Source organism: Megalops cyprinoides, chromosome 19 (assembly GCF_013368585.1).
Source record: "Megalops cyprinoides isolate fMegCyp1 chromosome 19, fMegCyp1.pri, whole genome shotgun sequence".
Taxonomy (NCBI): Eukaryota; Metazoa; Chordata; class Actinopteri; order Elopiformes; family Megalopidae; genus Megalops; species Megalops cyprinoides.
Window position 1 is genome coordinate 1,696,440 of NC_050601.1, and position 25,000 is coordinate 1,721,439.

General features: G+C 48.0%; 2 protein-coding genes across 4 annotated transcripts in view; one reads left to right on the forward strand and one right to left on the reverse strand.

Moving 5' to 3' along the window:
* The window catches only part of LOC118794053 (rho GTPase-activating protein 44-like), a 43,100-nt gene extending 26,255 nt beyond the window's left edge, over positions 1–16,845 (reverse strand). For all 3 annotated transcript variants that reach the window (XM_036552192.1, XM_036552194.1, XM_036552193.1), the window contains exon 1: positions 16,571–16,845. In XM_036552192.1, the coding sequence (XP_036408085.1) occupies positions 16,571–16,623 (53 nt within the window). In that variant the 5' untranslated portion in view covers positions 16,624–16,845. The remainder of the gene's footprint in view (positions 1–16,570) is intronic.
* A 5,731-nt stretch (positions 16,846–22,576) lies between these two features.
* Positions 22,577–25,000, forward strand: part of LOC118794054 (protoheme IX farnesyltransferase, mitochondrial-like) — a 9,124-nt gene continuing 6,700 nt past the window's right edge. Inside the window, exons 1-4 of the mRNA XM_036552196.1 lie at positions 22,577–22,672; positions 23,551–23,690; positions 24,136–24,382; positions 24,807–24,931. Of these exons, the coding sequence (XP_036408089.1) occupies positions 22,642–22,672; positions 23,551–23,690; positions 24,136–24,382; positions 24,807–24,931 (543 nt within the window). The 5' untranslated portion in view covers positions 22,577–22,641. The remainder of the gene's footprint in view (positions 22,673–23,550; positions 23,691–24,135; positions 24,383–24,806; positions 24,932–25,000) is intronic.

Consider the following 25,000-nt stretch of genomic DNA (forward strand, 5'->3'; position numbering starts at 1 on the left):
TCTGTACACCACACACTGAGACTGCATAAGTGTGTGTGTGTGTGTGTCTGTGTCTGTGTGTGTGTGTGTGTGTGTGCGTGCGTGTGTTTGTGTGTCTGTGTATGTATATGCAGTTGGGGCTTGGACTCCCCCATGGCTGTGCTGTCCAGGAGAAACAAGCAGCAAGCAGTGAAGAATAACAGAAAAAACATGAACACTCATGTTTCCCTGCTGATTATGTGTGATTGTTTCTTCATACAAAGAAGACGTGGAAGAAGTAGAAGTAGAGAAAAAATAAGAGGAAGAAGAGCCCTGTTGATCCTTTTGATCTTATCATCATTAGTATCATTGTTCTTGTAGTAGGAAGCAAAGACAGACAGGCTACAGATATTGGTGTTCTGGTTGCTGTAGTAGGCAGCAGAGAAACAGACAGGCTACAGGGATTGGCGGTGATTTGGCTGAGGGGACACTCCCACGCTCAAATCACATTCTGCTGCAGAGAGTGAGGGGAAGAGTGAGCGAGCGCGTGAGGGAGCGGGTGCTTTCTGTGATCTCGTTTCCCGAACCCCAGCTTCGGATGGAAAAAGGGGGCCTGTGACCCATACACCTTCAGCCCTCCCCCCTTCTCAAATCTCTCTCTCTCTCTCTCTCTGCCTCTCACTCACTCTCTCACTCTCTCACTCTCTCACTCACTCACTCACTCTCTCACTCACTCACTCTCTCACTCTCTCACTCACTCACTCACTCACTCACTCACTCACTCACTCACTCACTCACTCACTCACTCTCTATTCTTCTCTCCCACCCTCTTACTTTCTCCCTCCGACTGCTTTTCACAATCCTGCTATCTATTTCACTTCTCTTTCTTGCAGTCTCTTTCCACCTCCTTCACCCTCGTCAAAATCGGGGGAGGGTTTTTCCAAACCACGTTTTAAATTTAGAGTGCGGAGTACAAAAAAGAAGAAACACTGAGGTCATTCTCAAGATCAGAAAAGCAGACCTAAAAACACGAACACACACAAACGCACACACACACACACACACACACTCTCACACACAAACGCACAAACACACACTCACACACACACACGCACAAAAGGGACCAGTGACTGCACTGCAGTGATGAATTCCATGATACAGATGCTTAAAGCTGGAGTATGTCTTATTATCTTATTAACAAAAATGATAATCTTTCACAGCAAGTACAGTGCCAGGCACATGAAATTGATTTAACCAAAGTAAGAATTGAATTGAATTGATTCTAAGAATTAAACTCTATTTCTAAGAATTTTCAGAATTGACACTGAAAGGGTGTCTTGGTTTATGTTGGTTTCATTGCGGTTTGCTTTTGGGTTTGGTTTGGTTTGTGTTTCTTTTTTATCTTTTGTGGTTCTTTCTGAAAAATAGGTAAATAGTATGTTTTCCAAGCTCTTCGTTGAAGCTAAAGGTCTTATTAAGTCAAAAAGTCTCTTTCTCTCTTTCTCCCCCTCTCTTTCTCTCTTTTCACAGCAAGTGCACAGCTCTGTCTGCCAATAAAGGTGATATGTACAAATATATCATTGTTAATAACACCCAATTAAAATATTCCCCTCTCTCTTTCTCTATCTCCCTGTCCCTTTCTCTCTCTCTCTCTCCATTGATGCTGTAGTCATGGCGCGATGGTGCACAGAACAGCCCAGCTTGGTACCGGCATTCTCAAAGACCCCCAGCCCCTTGAGAGCTGTTCCAGGTGAAGCACAAAATCCCATCATGCCTCATTCTCTTCTTACTTCAGGTTGGGGGGTGGGGAGGTGGGGAGCTGGTTGCCATGGCAGCCTGCTATCTAGAAGGGCAGGTTGAACAGTAAGCACTACACATATCATACAGCACTTAATCTGCCAGCCACTAGGAACAGTGGGAACAGGGCGTGGTGCAAGAGAGAGATGTATGCATTCAAAGTCATGTGACACTGGGCGCGCAGCACGCTATTGGATGAATATTTACACAGGCGCTTTGCAGATTCCCTGATGTTTACAGTGTGTGGATCAGATAACATTATTGACTGATCCATATTTTATTGCGAAAATTACAGACTGATCCAAAAACCAAGCCCTGTCGTCGTATTTGTGTGTGTGTGTGTGTGTGTGTGTGAGAGAGTGTGTGAGCACATGCCTGTTGTGTATATGTGTGCTTATGTGTGTGCTCTTGCGTGCATGTGCCTTTACGCATGTGCACACACATATGTATGTGTGTGTGAGTGTGTCTGAGGCCAGGGGTCTCCCCATCTGTGCTTTGGCTGTGTGTGAGTGAGTGTGTGTGTGTGCCTCCCACAACCCTCGGGCCCTGGATGTACTTCACGTTTCAATAATTAAATAAATGAATGCATTAATTAATGAATGAATCGCAGGCTGCCTGCAGCAGATGTTTTGAGCAAGACTCCACTACTCTGATGCGCCCTAAGGAGCAAAGAAACAAATGACCAGTCAATGCAGCCTCTCTACAAACCCCCGCCCCTTAGTCCCACCCAGAGCCAATCCATGCCCTCCGGTAATGAGCCAATCCCTGCCCTCCAGCACAGAGCCAATCCCTGCCCCTGTAACACAGAGCCAGCACACTCCCCCAACACAGGCCCCTCCTGGCATGGACCCCATCACACACTATCCCAGCTCAAACCACCCCGACAACCTAACAAAGGTAAATAAACTCACCAGCCTCACTTTGGTAGCTCATGAAGCTACACTAACCAAAACTAAGCTGCAACAGATGCACCAAATTCACAGCATCACAGCGTTTCATCTCCAGAGTGTGAAAAGCTCCTTCCGCACATTTTCCCCGTCCTGAGAGCACCGGGCCAGAGCCCTGATTCACAGCCCTGCGCTCTGGCACAGACAGTCTCTCTCCTGGCAGTGAGCTGTTGTTCCTGGGTCTTGCTTGGCTGTTGCTGTGCTATCCGATCCGCTGCGCACCCACCCACACAAAGCTGAGAACAGACCATGGCGGCCCAGAGTCACAGATCTGCCAAAAAGAGCCCCCTCCTCACTCATTGCTCGCTGCTGTACAGAGGAGCTGTATTCGGCAGGGATGAGGGATGGCCCTGGGCTCTGACGGAGCAGGGGACACAGGGAGCAGGTCCACATAGCAACGGTCAACTGAAACAAGCAAAAAAAACAGAAAAAGAATACCGGATCTGCAGAGTTCTATGGTGGCCTCATGTCCCACACGCACACACACAAGCACACACACGCACACACACGCATGCTCACACATGCACACTCACACACACACACATGCTCACACACGCACGCTCACACACGCACGCTCACGCACGCACGCACACTCACACACGCACGCTCACACATGCACGCTCACACACACACGCACGCTCACGCACGCACGCTCACACACGCACGCTCACACACACATGCGCACACACACACATGCACACGCACAAACACACACACACGCACGTGCACATACAAGCACACACACACACACACACACACACACACACACACACACACACACTCACTGTGATTTGCGGCAGGGGGGAACATTTGGAGGAACTGGTTTGTGCTCTTCAGCGCCCTGAAGCACAGCCCTCACAAGACGAGACGAGGCGAGAGTGTAAACATGGTGGCCAAGGACCCGGGCTCGTAACCGCAAGGTCATCGGCTCGACTCCATTAGGCTTCCGTAAACTGCACCTGGGGGTTCTGTGCAAGTAGTGGATAAGGGTGGCAATAGGCAAATCTAACAATGTAATAAATACAACACAAATGCCCTTCAAATGACCTTTCTTATGCTGTTACAGAGGCCCTGCCACTGGGCCTCATAGAGACACAGAGCAGGGTGGCAGGACTGATACCTGACATTACCACAGCCAAATACTAATATGAAATCTATAGTAATATGCCTCTTCATGTGTAATATAGAAAAAGTGCTGAGAGCATTTAAATGTTGAACTTAAACCTCACAACAGTAAATGTGTAGATATGTAAAATCGCATGAAGTAAACCTAAACAAAGGCCACGTTTTACCTGTACGCAGGTAAACGGCAGTTGGAAGCCCGTTGCTCTCGGTGTGGTGCAGGTTTTGCTGTTTGTTGTCAGTGCTGCAGTTCCATAACAAACCTAAACAAAGGAGACAGCGGCTGGCGCGGCCGGCTCACGGCTCGCTCGGTTTCCAGGAAAGGCAGGCTGGGGGCGCCTGCGGGCGAGGTCACCCCCACCCCGCCTCTCAAGGCCTCGGGTCGGGCAGGACGCACGCCGGCCTTGGCAGCACCCAGGGCGCATTGTTCCCCGACAATACGCCAGGCTAAAACGGGCGCGGCCTTGTCCCGCTCTTGATTTACTGTGCAGTGATTGGGGGTGTTTATCTCCAAAGAGGACACAGCGTGCCCCTGTGGGACAGCCGATTTCGCACACAGGTAGAAAACCCCCCGCAAAGGCAGGAGCAAAGAAACCCTCTGCTCCACTCCTACCCAGAATTCCAAGGCCTGTCGGCCAATCAGGACACAGGACAATAGGTGTATTCCCATCAGAGTGAGCTGCTAGTTGACATGGGCATCTGGGGGGGCTGTTCTGTCAGATCTGACCCCCCCCTCCCCCCCACCACCACCACCACCTCAAACACGCACACACACTCTCCTAAACCACCCTCTTCCTCAGCCGCCTCCCCCACATACCAACTTCCTGTCTCCGTCTAAGTTGGCACTTCCTGGTGTTGTCCTCCGAGCCAGACCGAGGCTTTCACGGAAACAATTGAATATAATAGAGCACTTCCATGTAGCGCACACGCAGAGAGACATGCTTAGCGCCATTAAACGAAATCTGACTTGATGACAGTTAGCCTACTGTACCCTCTCCTACTATAGCTCTGCTGCTAGGGTATTGGCATTTTGCACAGTGCATTCAATACAAATACATATACAAATACAGCCATCTGTTCCCCTGCTAGTTCTCTCTCTCTCTCTCTCACTCCCTCCCTCTCTCTCTCTTTCTCTCCCCCTCTCTCTCTCTCGCCCTCTCTCTCTCTCTCTCTCTCTCCCCCTCTCTCTCTCTCTCTCCCTCTCTCTTTCTCTCCTCCTCTCTCTCTCTCGCCCTCTCTCTCCTCTCTCTCTCGCCCTCTCTCTCTCTCCTCTCTCTCTCTGTCTCTCTCTCTCTCTCTCTCTCTCTCTCTCTCTCTCTCTCTCTCTCTCTCTCTCTCTCTCTCTCTCTCTCTCTCTCTCTCTTTTTCTCTCTCCCTGTTCCTGCTTCTCCACCCTGCTTGGAGTGCGTCTTTCCAGCTGGTCTTTATGAAACTCTTTGTAATGTGAAGTGACCTGATTCCTTGTCATGTTCAGGCTCTGGAATCACCGTGTAAATCAGTGAATTAAAGCAAATCTGCTCATCTGGCCTATTTGTCCAATGTGCATTAATGTGACATACAATGATGATGATGTCACTGCCATGCCTGTGTTGTGTGTGTGTGTGTGTGTATTGTGTAAGTGTGTATGAGTGTGTGTGTGTGTGTGTGTAAAGACCAGCTTGACTCCAAGCTGCAGGAGAACGGAGAAGCAGGAACAGGGGACAGAGAAAGATTTAGAACCAAAAAAAGAGAGGGGGGGGGGTCTGCTCTCTTTCAGTACTGATTTAATTGAGAGCTAAACATTTTTTGTCTTGTTTTTATGTTTTCTGTGTAAGAATGCTTGTCTTGCTTTAGCCCTCATTTGTACATCTGTCCCTGAAGCTGACTGAGCTGAGCGAGAGTGCAGGGTCGAACAGCTCTCCAGCCCCGGGAATCAGACAGCTGCTGCCAGCTAATATCTGCCTGTCTGTGCAGCGCTGTGACGAGAGGGAGAAAAACCCTCCTCTCCTCTCCTCTCCTCTCCCCTCCTCTCCTCTCCTCTCCTCTCCTCTCCCCTCCTCTCCTCTCCCCTCTCCTCTCCTCTCCTCTCCCCTCCTCTCTCCTCTCCTCTCCTCTCCTCTCCTCTCCTCTCCCCTCCTCTCTTCTCCTCTCTCCTCTCCCCTCCTCTCCTCTCCTCTCTCCTCTCCTCTCCCCTCCTCTCTCCTCTCCTCTCCTCTCCCCTCCTCTCCTCTCCTCTCCTCTCTCCTCTCCTCTCCCCTCCTCTCTCCTCTCCTCTCCTCTCCTCTCCTCTCCTCTCCCCTCCTCTCCTCTCCTCTCCTCTCCTCTCCTCTCCCCTCCTCTCCTCTCCTCTCCTCTCCTCTCCTCTCCCCTCCTCTCCTCTCCTCTCCTCTCTCCTCTCCTCTCCCCTCCTCTCTCCTCTCCTCTCCTCTCCTCTCCTCTCCTCTCCTCTCCCCTCCTCTCCCCTCCTCTCCTCTCCTCTCCTCTCCTCTCCTCTCCTCTCCTCTCCCCTCCTCTCCTCTCCTCGTATCCCCAGACTGTGGAATTTCCTCTCTGGGCCCTCGGACTGCCATGCAGCTGTTTACCACAGCGAGCCCCGAGAGAGCACCGCGCGTCCTGCAGGAACCAGGAACAGAACACACTGCTGCCCACCTGTCTGCACAGAGACCCGCACACCTGTCTGCACAGAGACCCGCACACCTGTCTGCACAGAGACCCGCACACCTGTCTGCACAGAGACCCCTCCCACCTGCCTCAGAAGAGACCCCCCCCCATCTCTGCAGAGACCCCGCCCACCTTCTCAAGCTGCAAGGGAAGAGATGCTCCGTTACCAGACACCAGACACACTCACACATGCGCGCACACACACACACACACAAACACACACACACACACACACACATCTGCACACACACACACACATCTGCACACACACACACACATCTGCACAAACTGGTGATGATTACCGATGAGAACAGGCATTGGAAGGTGCTGCTGAAATCCCCTGGGCTCACACTTGCGCCGGTTGCCATTCACACACGCATCAGGAAATTAGCCTGGCTCTCAGCTGCCCGCCTGAGGCAGGCGCTGCGGAGTCTGCACTGAGCTCCTCACAGGGATGCTTATCGCTCTGAGTCCTGTGAGAGACAGGGGCACACACACACACACTCACACACACACACACACACACACAGAGCCAGGGGGCTGTGGTCTGATCCAAGTGTTTAGCAGATGTTTCTCGGTAACTGTTGCAGCGGTGGAGGCGGAGGGCCTCTCTGAAGCGCTCAACAGCAGCACTGCAGTCCTGCACTCTAACCTTTACCAAGGCTTCCCAATTAGAGCCTTCAGCATTCAGAGGTGTAGGCTACAACAGCTGGCCCACGTCCACCTACATCTAGACATTGTGCAGAAGCAGTATTAAAAAAGCAAAAAGGATGTTGTGTGCAAAAAAGTGTACAAAATGTGTACAAAAAAGTACTGAGTATCAATAAAGAGGACGTTCAGTGTTAATGCTGTGCCACGGCCTTTTCAGACATTATCCCATAAGTAGGACATAGAGCCTGTCAAAAAAGTACAGGGAGGGGCAACAAGACTAGCTCCAGAGATCAAACAACCTATGAAGACCGACTTCTGTCTGCAAAAGCAGATTTGTGCAATTTAAAGGTTATACGTGTTTAAAAGGGATTAACAAAGAGGACTAAATAAGCTACATCTTGCTTGTCAGCAGCAACAGAGGAAATTAGTTAAACCTAATGACAAACTGGTGTGAAAAATTCACACATTGCTCAGAGTGGAAGCAGAAACCCTTAGAGTGTTCAAGACCAGGCTTGACTCAGCCAGCGCTAGATTTTCTCCAGTCTACAGAAGGAAATGGTGAGCGTGCTGTCATTATATTCTCTCACCACGACACCACAAACTGAGCGGCCAGCAGTGTAGCATTGGGGTATGGAGCAGGACTCGAACCGAAAGGTTGCTGGTTCGATTCCCCCCCTGGGGCACCGCTGCTGTACCCTTGGGCAAGGCACTTAACCCACAAATCCAGCTGTGTAAACGGATGAAACTGTAACCTGTGTAAGTTGCTCTGGATGAGAGTGTCTGCTGAATAACAGCAATGTAACGGAATGATGGGTCTCTGGAGAGAACAGCGCAGCAGTCTCACTACACAGAGGGGATGGAGGCCTGTGTGTTTGGCAGGGGAGCTGAGAGGAGCCCTGGCCTGGCTCATGTTGTACCCCGCCCCCACTATACAGCATTTTTCATTCTGCTGAACGCGTATAAAAACAACAAAAATTCTGCCAAATTGCATGAGCCCCCCCCCAAGAGTCCCCAGTGGTATTCCTGAATGGGACACCAAAGACAGGTGGGGGAAGGGGGGTGAGACGGCGGGGGTTGGGGTGGGGCAGTGAGAGTGGGCAGGTGGGAGCGTGCATCAAGTTACCCAAACAGAGAAAGCCACTTAGCAGGCCAGCGAACTAGGTCAGAGCACTGTTAAGCATGCCAGAATAGCTGCAAGTATCTCTCTCTCCCTCTCCCTCTCTCTCTCATACACACACACACACAGGGCCCTCAGAATCATTCCCATAATGAAGACTTAGAGGAAACAGTACTGGATAGCAGGGATGAGTGCTATTACATTAAATTATTCTTTGAATAATTCTACCATGAAGTCAGTAATCACCTAGGTCAGCATCTGAATTCCTGTTAATAAAAAGTAATAATGTATAATAATGTACGATAAAACAGTTTCCAAAATCCCGTTTAGTCCTTTCTCACCAACCTTCACAACAGGAAGCCTGAGAACCCTCTGTAGAACAACATCACTAAACCAGTCACAGCACGTTGCTGTGGAGAGCAGTCTTTTAATTGGGTAAACGTGGTCATGACTATGATAGCTCCACCCATTATGGGTCACCTAAAGCTTGACTCTCTCATTACTGATGATCTTTTATCAGCATGTTGGGTTGGTCAAACGGTCCTGTGCTCAGCTGTGCTGAGGTCCAGCACGGGCAGTTCAGTTTTAGAGTCACCTTTTACCCGGCAGCCGATTCATACCTGGAGCACCAAGAGGAGTCACTTCCTGTCCAGATACTGAGGTAAATTATACTGTTAAAAGCAGGCAGAGGCAGCGGGACCTGCTGGACCTCACAGAGTGGAGCCACCGGGTGTACATGCTGAGGGGCAGAGGCTGGGCCAGGCCTGGAAGAATGGGTCCACTCGCTTTTCACTGCAATCTCTGATCTCAGCGTCAGGACTGGAGTCCGCAGAGGGACGTCACGACTTCAGCACTGCTCTCGCATCACCTGTCGTATTACCTGCGACCGCAGGTGCAAACGAGCTGCTTGCTGAAAGACGCCCACGTACGGATCCCTAACCCAGCAGAGCTCGCATACTCAGCCGGAGGGAACATCATTTACCGCTCGGCGTTGCCAGGCAACAGAGCCGTTCCACCGCACAGGGTTACCGAGCGCACATGCACGCGACAGCGCAGCACTTCCTGTTGGAAGAGGCCCGTCGTTCCCGAACGACAGGAAGTGGGCGTGCTGGTGGGAGTTGCCCCGAGCAGAGGGTCACTTCTGCGGATCTCTGTTACCAAACCGCTCCTCTCACCACAAAGAGACGCCAGTTACTTCACTTTCTTTCAGCTCGCAGCCTTGATCTAATCCCTAAAATTCCACGCGCCACACAGCACTGCTGATTTCTGGCCCGTTAAGAAACAGCCATTTGTCTTGGAGCCAGATGGACGGGCCACAGATATACAAACAGTGGGCAGATATCTGAGAAAAACACCCAACTGAATCCAACAAATAATTCATCTCAGTCTCATGGGAAACATGGATTGGATTTTTATTTTTAACAATTTGCTTATTACTATTAAGTATTTGCTTGGCAGATGGCTCTTTCCACAGCGTGCTTACATGTAAAAGAGTTTTACGTAATTATCCATTTATACAACTGGATATTCAGCGACCAAAATCAGGTCATCAACTTGCTCAAGTGTGAACTGGCCAATCTGAGAATTGAACTGGCAACCACCTAATTACAAGGGCAGTTCCTTAAGCACTGCACCTCTATGAATCTGCAGCTTTGGCAGAGAGGGAAGGCACACGTGGTGTGAGGGTGACCTTTAAACAGGGCAGGGGAGCAAGGACAGCAGGACTGGGCGTTCAGAAGAAATCATTAGGAGGTCCATGCGAACATGGCTGGGTAAGAGCGTATATTTCTAATCCAGCCATCTAAAGAAGTCCTCTGTCTCTTTAAAGCTCCTGTGAGTCGGTTTAGAAACGGTCTCCGATATAGGATTAATTATTCAACATCACCCATAATCCTTTGCAATGCACTTTTTACCCCCCAAGTGAAAAGTATGGAGGAATGAGGCTGCGCTCTCAGGTACACTCCATTAAAGACGTCAATCCCAAATCCATTTCAATTAATAAATTTGAATATTCCAACTAAGGCTAAATTGTTCCAATTAGATCCGCTGCACAGAGATAATTTGGTGGGAGACTTTAGCAGGAGGCTGCTGCACACGATTCCCTCTGGGAATACGGCACCGAAGAACATCCTGTGGCGGTTTGTCCTGGGAGAAGGGATTACACGGACAGGAGCCTCCATGCAGGCACACTCGGAGAGCAGCAGTGCAAAGCCCATTATTCTCATTATTATTTTTACTGATTTATTTAAATCACCTGTTGCTCATATCACAGGCGCAGCAAGCCAGAAACACAATACGTGACAAACCAGCTGAAAGCCAGTGTGTTAAAACATAAGCAGCTTACTTGCAGAGTAGCATAATTTCTTTATTTGATTTGGCCACTTACTGAAGCGATGAATGTTGTGTTTACAACCAGCAACTAAGTTTAGGCAATAATTACTTCAGAGATTGAGGTAAAGCTAACATATACTGAAGCCAGGAGTGAAAGTTCCAGTGCAGTGAATTGACTGCTTCAAACTGCCATCCACACCAGGCCAGCAGACAGAGAACTCCTTGTCATAGCCCCAGAGGAACCTGGGACAATATGAGACAGTCTGAAACTACGACATCAGCCAAATCCTCAAACAAGGGCTTCCTCTGTTTCAGGCAAGAGCAACCTTCCTACTCCTGCTGACCCTCTTCACAACATATGGACCCCCTGTCAGTGAGATGTCAATGAGAGAGAGAGAGAGAGGGAGAGAGAAAGACAGACAGAGAAAGAGAGAGAGAGGGGGGGCGGAGGGAGGGATAGAGAGAGGGAGGGAGAGAAAGGGAAAGAGAGAGAGAGAGAGAGAGAGAGAGAGAGAGAGAGAGGGAGAGAGAGAGAGAGAGACAGACAGATAGACAGACAGAGACAGACTCTCTCCCACTCCTCTCCAGCAGGTTCTGTGAGGCTGTCATTTTCTCATAATTAGTGAGTGGTGCATCCGGAATCTATCATTATTACACCATCCTAACAATTATCGTAGTTGCTGTGTGTGTGGTGGGTTAACATTTGGATGTGCCTGGTAGATTCTGAAACATTTTCCCTCACTTTCCCCAACAGCGTATCCCAGCATCGTGTAAAAGGGTTTCAGGCATAATGCCATCTCTGCTCAAACTCAGCCACATTTAAAGGAAATCAGTAAAGCATAAAACTGTGCTTATTTTGAAACTGAGTATGTCTTTAAATATTTGAAATGAGCAATCTGAAATGATGAAAGCTTTGTAATGCAGTGTATGTATTGAAACTGGTGTACATTTCTGAGCACCGGGTAACGGCATCCTTTAATAAGAGAGTACTTTGAGATTATAATTCCTTAGTTAATGGCTAATTTTAGTTAACAGCTAATGTTTCTCCGCAAAAATGATTGTAAAAGACTTCACAGGATGCTACACCATACCATCAGAGTTGACATTGCATCTGTAATGTTTATGATGTGTGCACTGTAAACCACATCGCCTGTGTGTAACGGGTACTGTTGAGAACGCCGCTGCAAGATCTGGGTACTCGCTGTGTTGTTCCAGATGAGCTGACTGTGAAAACGTCCGCCAGCACGGGCTGTTTTCACTGTACACACAGCCCTTCCCCAGCACAGAGGCAGTGCGGGTTAGGGTTGGGGTTAGTGATTAGTTAGTGGTTAGGGTTAGGGTTGGGGTTAGGGATTAGTTAGTGGTTAGGGTTAGGGTTGGGGTTAGTGATTAGTTAGTGGTTAGGGTTAGGGTTGGGGTTAGTGATTAGTTAGTGGTTAGGGTTAGGGTTAGAGTTAGTGATTAGTTAGTGGTTAGGGTTAGCTCAGTGTCCCGCAGTGATCAGGTATGCTGTGGAAAGACACACTCCATACAAGGGGAGATAGCTGCTGTATTAATTCATGGCTGTCGGGATTTAATTGTGCACGTGTGTGATGATATAATCATTCTGTGGAACTGCTCTGGTCAGGATATGAATCTGCACAAACTAAGGCGGATTCTGTTCTTTCACCTGGCTGAGGTCACCAACAGGAAGCAGCGTGTAGCTGACACGGTGGCACTGATCACCTGTCCCACCGCAGGGTGGGAGGAGGGGTGTCTCTCTGCACGCTGGCTGGCCGGTGTGTGCAGAGGTCAGGGGTCATCGGGATTGCTTGGTTTATACTCTTGACGCACACTGTTTTTCCCCACACTTTGCTCACCGATTCATAAAAGGTCAAACCCGCAAGATCAAAGGTCAAACTGGCAACGTTTGCCAGATCCACTCTGCGTCTTCCTTTGGCCAGGTAAGGATCCCGTCCCAACCGCGGCGCTTCTGATGTCACATGTTGATTTCATCCTGAAAGCCGTCTACTAACACTGCTAATGTAAGTAGGAATATGGCTGGCATAATACGTGTGATGTCTGTGAGGCTCCTATTTCACCAGGGAGAGGTAACAGAGCCTAATGAAGAGGTGCTCTGTCTGAGTGAGGGGGAGGGAGGGGGTGGGGCAGCATGGGTCACCCTAATGAGTACATACTGGTGGACATGAACCTTAATGCACAAGATGGCAGAGAGATTCGCCTGATGAACTGCCCCAACAAACAAGCCCACAGTGCCAGCTACCCGCACAACAGAGAGAAAGAGCGAGAGAGAGAGAGAGAGAGAGAGATAGAGGGAGAGGGAGAGAGATAGAGGGAGAGAGAGAGAGAGAGAGAGAGAGAGAGAGAGAGAGAGGGAGAGAGAGAGAGAGAGAAAGAGAGAGAGAGAGAGAGATAGAGGGAGAGAGATAGAGAGAGAGAAAGAGAGAGGCAGGGGGAGAAAGCGAGAGAGAGAGAGAGAGAGAGAGAGAGAGAGAGAGAGAGAGAGAGAGAGAGAGAGAGAGAGAGAGAGAGATAGAGGGAGAGAGATAGAGAGAGAGAGAAAGAGAGAGGCAGGGGGAGAAAGCGAGAGAGAGAGAGAGAGAGAGGGAGGGAGACTTTTTAGCCCTTCATTTAATTAACTTGTTTAAACAAAGAGCTTTAAAAAGGGTCCTAATTACATATTTACATATCTGCAAGTAAGAGAAAAACGACAGATTATAGAAAGAAACATAAACCAAACCAAACACCAAAAATAAACTACCATGCAGCAGCCCAAAAAAGAGAGGGACAGAGACAGAGACAGAGAGATAGATAGACAGATAGAAAACTTTAATGTCTTCCAAGAGGCAATTTGTGGTACAGCACAAAACATATAGACACATTAAAAACATCAAAAACATCAGAGAGAGAGAGAGAGAGACAGAGACAGAGAAGGAGAGAGAGAGAGAGAACGGAGAGGGGTGTGAATGAAAGGAATGCAGCGATTCCCCACTGCTCCAGGGCTGGGCTGGAACGGCAGCAGAATGTGATGCTGGCTGTCGAAGGTTACGATTGCCTTCAGTTTTTCAGAAAGCCCTGCCTCTCCACCTCAGCGGGGTGTGGTGAGAGATCGCTGCGGTGCATCAGCCAGGTAGGAGCTGTGCACCAGAGGGGGCTGAGATACCCCCCTCCTCTCCCCCACCCTGCCGCAAAGCGTTCTGAGACACATTAAGGGTGTTAAATAAAACCTCTAATATATCACTACTTGAATATGTAGTACATATTAGGTGAAACAGCATAGAAAGCACAATTCCGGTGCCTCAGTGAAAAACAAGTAAGATTGAGCAGGCCTGTTTTACATTTACAGAGTACATCATATGTAATAGCTATTAAAATACACATGGGCTGTGGCAATAACGTGTAATAAAACACATATAACAACATGTTTAGTTAGCGATATGGAGAGGTTTAGGGAGAGGTGCAGGAGTAGGAATGAAGGTGGCGTAATTATTGTGTTATTGTATAGTGTGATGCTGTAAGACACTCTGTAAACCTGGGCCACCGATGCTGGCCTCTTAGCAGGGATTACTCATGGATTTATAGACTTAGAGCCATATTTGAGAGTGGAATGTGCTCTGAAGGAGGCACAGTTATGACAGGGATCCGGGTGTAATAACAATGTAATTACAAGAACACAGAGAAACGTTGTGTCTTCGTGAATGAGAGAAATGTTATTACATTACATATAATTTACATATTCTCTAAAGAGAAAACATTTCCTGAATAAATTCAGGCTAACCACAACACTCAAGAGAGCAACAGCAACAGCCCAATTCAGGGTCTGGACGTACACCCTTATGAAAAAAGATGTGCTCTCTAATCTTTCCATAAATACACAAAACCAGCCATTCCCATTCACGCACAAACATGGACACGTACACACATGCGCACACACTTACCACAGATACACAAAGCTACATGCAGCACACACACACACACACACACGATCTCCTCTCATTGGCACCCGAAAGCAGCAAACAGACGCTGAAGGTTGTAAAGGGCTCGCTGAAAGCGACTCCTCCCGCTGCGACAGAACATAGTTTACATTGATTAGGTCTGATCGGACTGCCCGCGCGACAAGGACATGCGTTTTGTCTTATTTTGTCTGCACTCGTACCCCGGTGCTGCATCACCTCCCAGGGAGCGCTACTGAAAGCAACTGCACATTTTAAAATACAGGAGCGCTTCAGCAGTACAACTCGAGTGTTCAGCAATGGGCAGCGATTTTATCTGCAGATTTCTACAAGTTAATAATTATCAAATTAAATAAAAACTGAACAGCGCTGAATACCCTGCAAAATACTTATGTGAAGTTGGAAAGGACGCTTTTCAAAGCGTTCATCGAGGCAAACACACTTCAAAAGCCGGCAGTGTGCGTCAGGTAGTTCCGAAATCGATCGCGGCTTTCAGCACGCGCTCTCTGCAGCGAAAATCCACGGTGTGGAAACACAACACACAGCAGCATGTGCGTTACACAGTGCTTCCGATCTATAGGTGTCCAAAGAAAGCAAAACAGCAACAAATTACACCCTTATCATACAGCGTACGTGCAACGGGTTTTACTGTCGTTATCGAACAGTCTGTTAACCTTTCTGGGCGCTTACTGGCATTCTCACAGCCTAAAAAACATACAAATCACGCCTATCTTCGATCTAATCAACATAAACTTTCTCCGCCGACTCGCTTTTGCTAAAACACATTTATCCCCTTCCGTGCGCGGACGCGGTAGGTGACGAAGCGGTGGCGTGTCAGCTCTCCCCGCGGGGGACAGCGTGGACGGGAGAGCATCCTTCTGTCTCCGCGCCATACCCCCGCGCTTCGGGAGCTGCAGAGAGGAGATCGGACGGGGGCGTTGCGAGAGAGGGGCGGGGTGACAAACGCATGCCTAATGGGCCAAAAGGTCAGAACCATATTTCACCATGCAGTCTGTGCCGTTAGTGTGCCGGTGTTCTGCTACCCAGGGAACTGGCGATGCTCAATGACAGCCCCGAATAGCATTAATTAATGTGATCTTTTAACAACCAGAAAATTAAAAATGGATGTTTGTTTCGTAAAATAAAGGCAGTCAAGTAGCAACCAATTGTGTTAAACAACGAGTAAACGGTGGTCATCACTTGGGGTTTGTGTAGTGACAATTTTCTATGAACAAGTGAATTATATAATCCCGATACATCCATACTCCAACTTGTCCATTTACTGCGCAGACATATGGAAGCAGCAACGTTCCTCGCCTTGTGCGATTCAATCACAGCAATCGTGATCTCGGAAAACTGCAAAATGCGACAGTGAGACGACCTTCCCGGGCGCACGGGCTGTCGCACCTTCGAACGGCTGCGTTCGCTCCCGAGCGCCGCTGAAGCTGTCGCGTTATGAAAACACTGCGTCTCCTGCATTTTCCTCTCACGTCGACAGCACTCCATCCGTCCGCATCAGCGGAGCGTGTCGCTTTAATTAGGCATTTTTAACACAATGTTCCACCTTAAACACGGGCCGCCAAAGGAGGCGAGATTGCATGTACACACAACGAATTCTTAAGTGTTTCTGTTTTCCGATCAAACGCATCCACTCCCATTTTAACGACAAGGTTCACTTTTTTCAATTCCCATTCGCACCTTTCAGGGGCTGCTGCGCCTTCCCGATTTCGCTGCAGTATTCCAACATCCATTACGCCAATTAGACCAATTTAAAACATCGACTTTTCATTGGACATTTTGGACTGCCGTCCGTGAGATTAACATTTATGTTTCTGGGATGCGATGGACCAGTTACACATAGCTATAGTGAAATAAAACCGCATTTTTGCTTAGTCAACCGCTTTTCCCAATCGCTTGGAATAGGACCAAATTGCATACTGACTCACATACGCAGGTTACCCCATTCAAACTCCCACTTAATTCCCAACAAACGTATCCACTTTGCAGTAAACAAAGTTTTAATGCGATCCCCGAGATGTAATCCATTTTCTTACCTGCCAACGGTCTGGTTGGCGAGCTGTCGCATCCGATTGAATTGCTTCTTCATCTTGTATTTTTCTGCGTTAACGCCGACAGCGAAAAAGACTCCGCATTTCTCAGTGACGAACGCCCAGCACTCCGCAGCGGTTAGCGAGTAAATCCGGGCTGTCGCAATCCATCTCCTTCATTGCAGTCGGAAACACCTCGCTTATACAAAGAAAAACATCATTTCAGAGCATTTTCCTGTCCCATTCTCCCACTCCCCTGCAGAGAGATGCAGGACCTCTATGGGCAGAATGACAGTTTTCACGAGCAGCAGACGCTGCTTTCCAGTGCAGTCTGGGAAAGGTAGTTCTCTGCACCGTAGGGCTGAATTCACTTTGTTTGCTGTGCAAGGGGCGTAACGTTATTTACAAAACATAAACAAAACAAATTAAAACTTAAATTGCGACTTAGATGGCAAGACTTGCATTAATTGTAAATGGGTTATAATCCGATTACCTTATTATTTTTCACGATGACTCTTCCTAATAACAGAAAAAAGAGTTAATATCTTTCCGATTTTAGAAACACCATGGAAGCAGTCGGCTAGAGGCAGTGGTGTGTCGTAAGTGAGAAATTGGGGAAGCATACAGTTTACCTCTAAGGTGCTGGATAACCATTCTTCGAAATCACCAGAATTCACAGCTTTATTGATCAAATAGAATGTCTAAATAATGTTTATAAATGAACACGCCCAAGAAAGTAGTCAGCCATATCATGAATTAAACTGTATCGCTGCCCGGCTAGTTGAAGTGAAGAAAAACTGTACAAAGTTAAAATGTCGTTTCCAGCTATATCTATTCTATTGTGAACAAGACCGGATATGTCAACATTAGGCGCAAAAGTAGCTGGTTAACTTAACGCCTACCGTTGCTGGGCAAACAGGACAAACCCCTAACTTCATCCATGGCAGCCAGATAAGTTACTTTTCGGTATTAGCCTACACAAAGTGATTTGCGCGCTGACATTTTAAGATGCAGTTTTTGAAATGCGAGTCCATTTCCTGGCCACGTTGCTCCAGCGTTTTCTGTTCCCAACGGTTTGCCTCCTGCGCCCAGGCTCCGAAGGGAGCTCCCGCTTTGTGGCCTCTCGCTGACATGATCTCCCTGGTTTGCAATCCAGAGACAGAGTGCATTTGCTGGTTTTTGTAAGCAATACATGTACCCTCTTCTATACATAGGCTGTATGGTAGTCTTATAAAACACTGAAACAATAAGTTAAGTAGATAGCTAACAAAGAGACGTTTGCAGACTCAAACGACTGGCTTTTAAATCTCTGGTTGGGAAACTGCAGAGGTGGAGAACCATGGTTGCGCACCCACTGCCTGCACCATCCGCAGGCCACACAAGGTGATTTATGGGTCCACACACCCCTGTGAATCCAAAGCGATCTTGACAGTAATGGGCGATCGCTCCACGAAGCCTTTTAACTTAATTTACAAGCGCTGATTCCACAAATTCACAGATAGTTGTGGCCGGCGGAGGAAAACATGTAGGCTACCACTAACTAGCTCGCTAGCTAAGAGCAAACCCATGTTCACTACTCAAATTGAATGCTAACTGCAGTCAGTGAAGTAACTTCGATGTGTAGAATGGGGTCTGTTTCAGGCGCAGCAAGCTGATTGCACCTTCACCGTTTCCTTGTATCTACGTGAATGACAGTTTGGTATTGATTAGGCGATTTTCAGTAACACTCGACTGGAACGCCAAGTTCATCAAACAGTTTGCGTGGGCGGAACTATCCGTTTTGATAAACAATTCTACAATTTAAGTTTAAACACTGATCACCCCTCGGAAGATGAGTAGCCTAACGTTTATTTCATTGTGTTCAATGTTGCATATAGGCCTATAATACGATGGGCTACCGCTATTCACCTCACATTAAACACCTCTGGTTAAACAGATCAGACTACAAGATCGGTTTTAAATGTTCAACAATTTTTGTTTATCACAATTAACATGATTTCACGTAAACTGCACAAAGGTAACATTATCCTATTAGATGCCGTTAAGTACAAAGGAATCATCTGAATCAGGTGAGGCTTGTTTAAACAGTAATGTCAATAATATTAAAAATAAGAGCGTCAAGGACGCCAACAAAGGGAAAAACAAACTCGGGCACTTCCGTTGACCCAGGAAACACCTCGAAAGCACACAAGATTGTCAAAGAAGAAGTCAAAAAAATGTTCATCTTTCCTGTGCTGTTGTGCAGAGGCCTGAATGACGTTTAAAAGATGCAACAGTATTATAGAACGCTTTGCTAATGCTGTAATGCTAATTGCAGTTACGTCATTACACCTGCAAACGCAATGGCACAAGGACTTTCCCTGGGATTTCCTACTCCAAACAGCGCCGCCGTGTGGATGTCAGTGTATCTGCACATTAATGTTGATCTTGTTGTTGTTACTGTTTATTAATTAACAGCTGTTAAAAAGTGTACTCATACTTCATCAGCTAGGGAGCATATTTAAACCGCATAATCAAGTCATAAGCGCAGTCTGCCCATGTTTGCTTATTTATTGGGAACCTTTGTGTAAATATCTGTGAAAGAGATGGGTCTTGCTCTTCACAGTCCTCAGGCAGCCTGAAGTGCTGGTTACTGCACTCATCCTGACAGCAGAGAGCCAGCAATCTCTCCATGGCCTCAGTTCACTTGAATGCAGTTGCTCACTGGATTCATTTGGAGAATTCTGAATATTTCAAAAGAACAGACTCCAAATTGCATTTTTTTTCAGGATGGATGTCTCCAGGACACACAGAAACCACGGTCATTCAGTGTCTCTGACATCCCGTCTGACATGGCCATGAAAATAGGCATTTTAAAGCAAGGTATCACTAATTTCACAGCTATGTGAAAATGTCAGCTACAGAGACAGTCAAATTAAAGTGAGCATGAACTAAAATTTATCCCCCGGAGACTGAATGACCGCTTTGCCTTGACTATTGTATGTCCTCCTCAGTCCTCTAGAGGGCAGCAATGCTTTACTTCTTCCATCACTGGCCCTGAGGGCTGATTTTCCTCACTTCGTGGTGTCTTTACTTCCAGATGAAATGTGTATTTCTGCCCAGAGTCCAGACAGTGTGAAGTGACAGCACACAGTCACCACCTGCCTGTAAGGGCCACCGAGAAAGAAAAAGAAAGAATGAAAGAAAGAAAGAAAGAAAGAGAAATGGACAGACATGGAAACTGTACAGAGGTCACCAGCATGACCTCTGTACTGGAAATCAAAAGAAATGACTGACATTTTTAATGTACAAAATCTTGTTGAATGTCTCAACATGCACATTCCTGAGCTCAGAAGGGATATGAACCATTAAGTGATTTATTTGGAACATCTGTTTGAAATTGTACTTTAAAAGTACATGTCATGGTTGTTCACTGCAAATACAATGGTGACAGGTGAAATGTCAGACAGCAGTGAAAACAGACATGCAGAAGCCCCCTGGCAATAAAATGGAATAGGGTCTGTAAACCTGCAACATTTCTGCCTTCAAAGCAGACATGAGTGGTAATTACAGCAGAGACACGTTAATGCTGTGAGCTCCAACACTCCTCCTGATCCCTCTGCCAATCACACAGAGCCACTGCCAAATCAACTAAATCCAAGGCAAATCAAAAACGCGATTCACTCCAGCATGCACTGTAATACACAGTTGAGAATATCAGAGTATTGGAATTTGTATCTGAGTGATCCAGGCAGCCATTTTCCTAATCAGTGAAGCTGCAGCATTACGCTGTTGTTGTGTTTTATGCTATAATAATACTTGGTAGGACTGTGGTCGTGAAACGATCCAAAGAGGAAAGATTTTGAGCACAGAGGGAAGAATCATAGTGTGTAAACGAGACCCAGTGTGTAGAATAATGGCGTGTAAATGGGGCTAGGGGTGTAACTCCAGGGGAATCAGGCGTTCCTAAAAAGCTCTAGTCTATAATCCACACTGAAGCATGTCTACAGTGTGGCAAACCAGAAGATGTCACACACATTGGATTATGCTCTATTATTACAAAGAACATATGGTAATTACAATCAATACCCCGTCCTTCTCCCTTCACACACACATGCGCACACGCGCGCACACACACACACACACACACACACACACACACACACACACAAACAAAGACATTCACATAACCACACAAACACACAAAGTTATTGATGCACAGATTCATACACACCCTATGGCACGCCCTACGGCACGGTTTGGCCACGTTTTCAGCTTTCACAGAGTTAACAGGCTCAACGTGCAGTGCGGTTAAAACGAGGACGTGGAGAGTTCAGCCAGACCAGATGGAGGTTCCCAGGCCCTGGATCTGGTGCTGGACCGAGGGAGGGGTGGCTGTGGGACGGGGGGTGTGACCGCTTCACGGCACTGTCGCTGCCTCTGACGTCAGCACCCGAAACGCTGCTCCGGCCCGCTGCTGCCGTCTCCCGGGTGACCGCGTCCACCGGCACGGTTAAATAAAGCAAGAAATGGAGACAGAGTGCGTCACGCTAACCAGGCAATAAATCAGAGCTGCAGAGCCGGGCAAAAAGGAAAACCTGCTGCTGAACTCTGCATGGAAGACGGACGGATTCCTGACTTTCATTTTAATCTGTCACTCCTGGACCCGCAGTCAGAATCTGTGGTTAGACAGGGAGGGGTTTTGCCTGCAACACGAAAAACACAACTATTACGGGCTCTTTTGCCATCAGTAATATTTCCCCTTCTCTCCGTGAGAGAAGGGGGAAATAGGGTATTCCATCTATTATGACTGTTATGGCAATTCTTCCTTGACTTTGAGTAAAATTCCTGCAATATTTTTTGGTGAATTTCAGTCTTCAGTGAAGTTGCTACGGTTTTTATTGAACTGCTACTCAAATCTGCTACTCTGAGCCCAGCTGAATGCCATGCTGATGAGCTTAACAGACAAATATGACCCAACAAAGCTGTTAGTCTCCCCTGCCGTGAGTCTGACTTTGACTAATGGTCAGAGTTTCACAGGACTGACCGGCTTGCCCACACTTGCTGGCAGCAGCATGCTGGAGTAGCAACAATTAGAGGATGTTACTACAGGAAGTGATGTAATTGTACTAATACTGAAGGTTGTAGGCTACGTAGCAGGTGTGTATATGTATGTGATAAATACTGTTTGAATGGATCACCGTCACGGTGGGTGTACTGGGCGACAGCGTGCAGCAGTGGTCACTGAACTGAGAAGCACAGCAGTTACGGAACGTGAGCTGCAGGTTTTACTCCCAGCTGCGATTCTGGAGCACTAAGCAGGTACTTAAACTGAGCTATGTCTGCAAATATCCAGCCATGTAACAGTCTCTCTCATCCATCGACGGGGTTGACTGGACGAGGCTCTGCTTCTTGCTGGTTGCACCCAGCGCCTGTTAGATTATTGTAGACAGCAGTTGTAGGCAGAGGAATGCAGGGGTGTCTCTGCAGGGAGAGATATGATGGCGGCTCCTGTTGGTCACACCCCTGCTTACGTGCAGCAGTGTCGCCTAGCGGTCAGGAGCAGAGAATGTAACCAGAAGGGTGATGGTTTGATTCCCTGGTGTGATGTTGATGTTGGGCTACGTACTTCAGCTGAGTTGCTTCAGTAAATATCTAGCTGTACGAATGTATCATCCCGAATAAGAGCGTCTGACAAACAAACAAATGGCTACAATAATAATAATAATTTGTTACAAGTTCCAGTTAGCATATTATGCGGCTGTGCTTGTTTGATGCACCATGCTGAGAGAGCAAACTGGCAAAGGATAACGTGCATACATCTGTGCGAAGCGTGCTGGCCATAACCTGAACCTGAAATCTTCATACAGCATACAGAATCTTTCCATATGCATAAGAATTGTGTCCGTATGATGAACGGCGCAGACGTGCCGTACGAGGGGAACGGCAACTGCAGCGTCACGGTGACATAACTGAGCGCACGGGTTTTGTAACCAGCACTCCCGGAAGCGCGTCATTTTCGGCGAGGTCACCATGGCGGCGCACTGATAGCGGCTAAAGGCGGCGGAGCCGGAGCCGGGCTTTGGGGCTTTAGGAATATGTTTAAAACGCCATGTAGCAAGCTGACAGGTAAAACTATTCACAGTGAAGTTGAGTTTGTCGAATGAAATACAAGTTTATCGCTGGCCGGTTCGTTCATTAGATTCATGCCGAGGTAGCCGGCTGATGGAGAACTGGAGTTTAGCTAGACTGGGTATCTGGAGATTTACAAGGGCTAATATAACCTGAAAACAACATTAAAATGTAGTTAGACACTCTTTTTGTGAATAGCAGTGATTGAGTTAAATGAAAACACAGGAATGATAAGCAAAGGTTGTCTAACTGGTATGACTTGACCGCTAGACTGCGTTTATTGGTTGTATGGCTGTTATGTCACTGTTAGCTTGTGGGTTATGAAAGCCGACATCGGCGGCAGATCCTGCGGTAAAGGACTGTGTTGGGGACGGCGTTTCCTTGCATTAGTCTGATCTCTGTCAGATAGCTGATTGTGTAGTTAGATCCTAACTCTCACTGTTTTATTTATTTATTTATTTTAAAGCAAGGTGATCGCACCCTTGTGTAAATTAACTAGCGTTCTGCTCAGCGTATCTAGCGGATAGCGCAGAGACACGAACAGTGTAAATGTTCGCGTTGGGTATGTTTACAGCAGCCAAAGCTGCCTTGGCATTTCAATTTCTGATGTTAACTTGCTGCAGGCATAGTTCTGCGTTATGACTTATATTTGAGGATGATAAATGTATGGATGTGGCTTGTGTTAACAGTGCACGTTCCAAAATAATCTGTATGATTATTATTATTTTGTTTGGTATGATATGTTCAGGACCCCCTCCACCCCTCACTCTGTTGTATTCTGTATGTGTACGTGTGTGTCTGTGCGTGCGTGTGTGTTTGTGTGTGTGTGTATATGTCTGTGTGTTTGTGCGTGTGTGTGTGTGTGTCTTCGCCAGGTGCGGTTGGTGCCAGCGTTTTCCAGAGGTTTGGGAAGCGGACCGCGAGCCAGCGGAGTAGTCGCGGCCTGGTGCAGCTCTGCCGAGGTTGTTCCGGGGAATGGGTCACCTGGCAGCGCTGCAGCTACCTGCAACGGCAGGTAAGTGTATTCAGTTCCTCCTGTCTTACAGTGTGTTACAGGCAGTGATGAGAGGAAGGTGTTCAAGATGCCCCCCCTTCTCTCTCTTCAAGGTGGGATGTGATGTGAGTGTTTGGTTACATCCTCCTTCTCTCTCAGGGCGACAGGCAGTTACATTACATCACGTTACATTATTGTCATTTAGCAGACCCTTTTATCCAGAGCGTCTTACATACAGTAGGTTACAATTTTTGTCCATTTATACAGCTCTATACTTGCTGGTGCAGTTGTGTTAAGTACCTTGGCCAAGGATACAACAGCAGGGCCCTAGCGGTGAATCAGATCAGCAACCCTTTCTTTTTTTTTTTTACCTACTGCACCTGTGCGAAAGGCAGTTACCTGATGAGAGTGGTTAGTTTAATCCACTCTCTCTCGAGCTGACTCTTGCATCCCTCGTCTTCCTCAGTATGTGATGAAGAGCGGTGCTGAGCTGCATCAGAGAGCCAGGCCGGTGCAGCGGGAGGCGGTGGAGGACCAGCCACCCCTCCCGCTCCTCCCCAAAGCGGGCGGGAGGACCGAGGCTCCCCCCGCGCCGGGGGCGGGGCCAGACTCCTCCCGGGAGGAGCGTCTCGAGAGGCAGTGGAAAGAGATGAGGCTGAGCCCGGAGGACCTGCCGGAGGTCTACTCCCAGCTCTCCAAAATCAAACTCACAGGTGAGGCAAGGCACACCCCTCCCCCCTTCCTAACCCCGTCCCCAAACCTGCGCCCCCGCCCAGAGGCTGCTGGGGGGGGAGCATGTTACTCGTGTATACAGCTGCATATTTACTGAGGCAAACAGCAGTGCCCCAGCAGGTACAGCAGCAGCAGTATGAGTAGCAGGTGTTAGGGGGTGGGGATTGAAGTGGATCTGAGATGCAGTCTGAAGAGGTGGGTCTTCAGTCTGTAAGAAGATGGCCGGTGGTTCTGCTGTCCTGACCTCTGTGGGGAGTTCATTCCGTCACGGAGGGGCCAGTTCAGACGGGCTTCGTGGCTGAGAGGAGTGACCCCGTCAGGAGGGGGCAGTCAGCTTAAATTCAGAGTAGATTGTTTTATGTGGTTATGGCTATTTTCATGTGATTTCTTCTCTCTGCGCTCCAGCTTTGGTTGTCACGACAACGGCGGCCGGATACGCGATGGCCCCAGTGCCCTTTGACCCCAGCGTCTTCATGCTGGCGTCCCTGGGGACCGGCCTGGCTTCCTGCGCTGCCAACTCCATCAACCAGGTGAGTGTGTCAGTGTCACGCCCACGGCCTGTCCCCCCACCCACAGTCTCGGGTGTCCTGTTTTGAGTG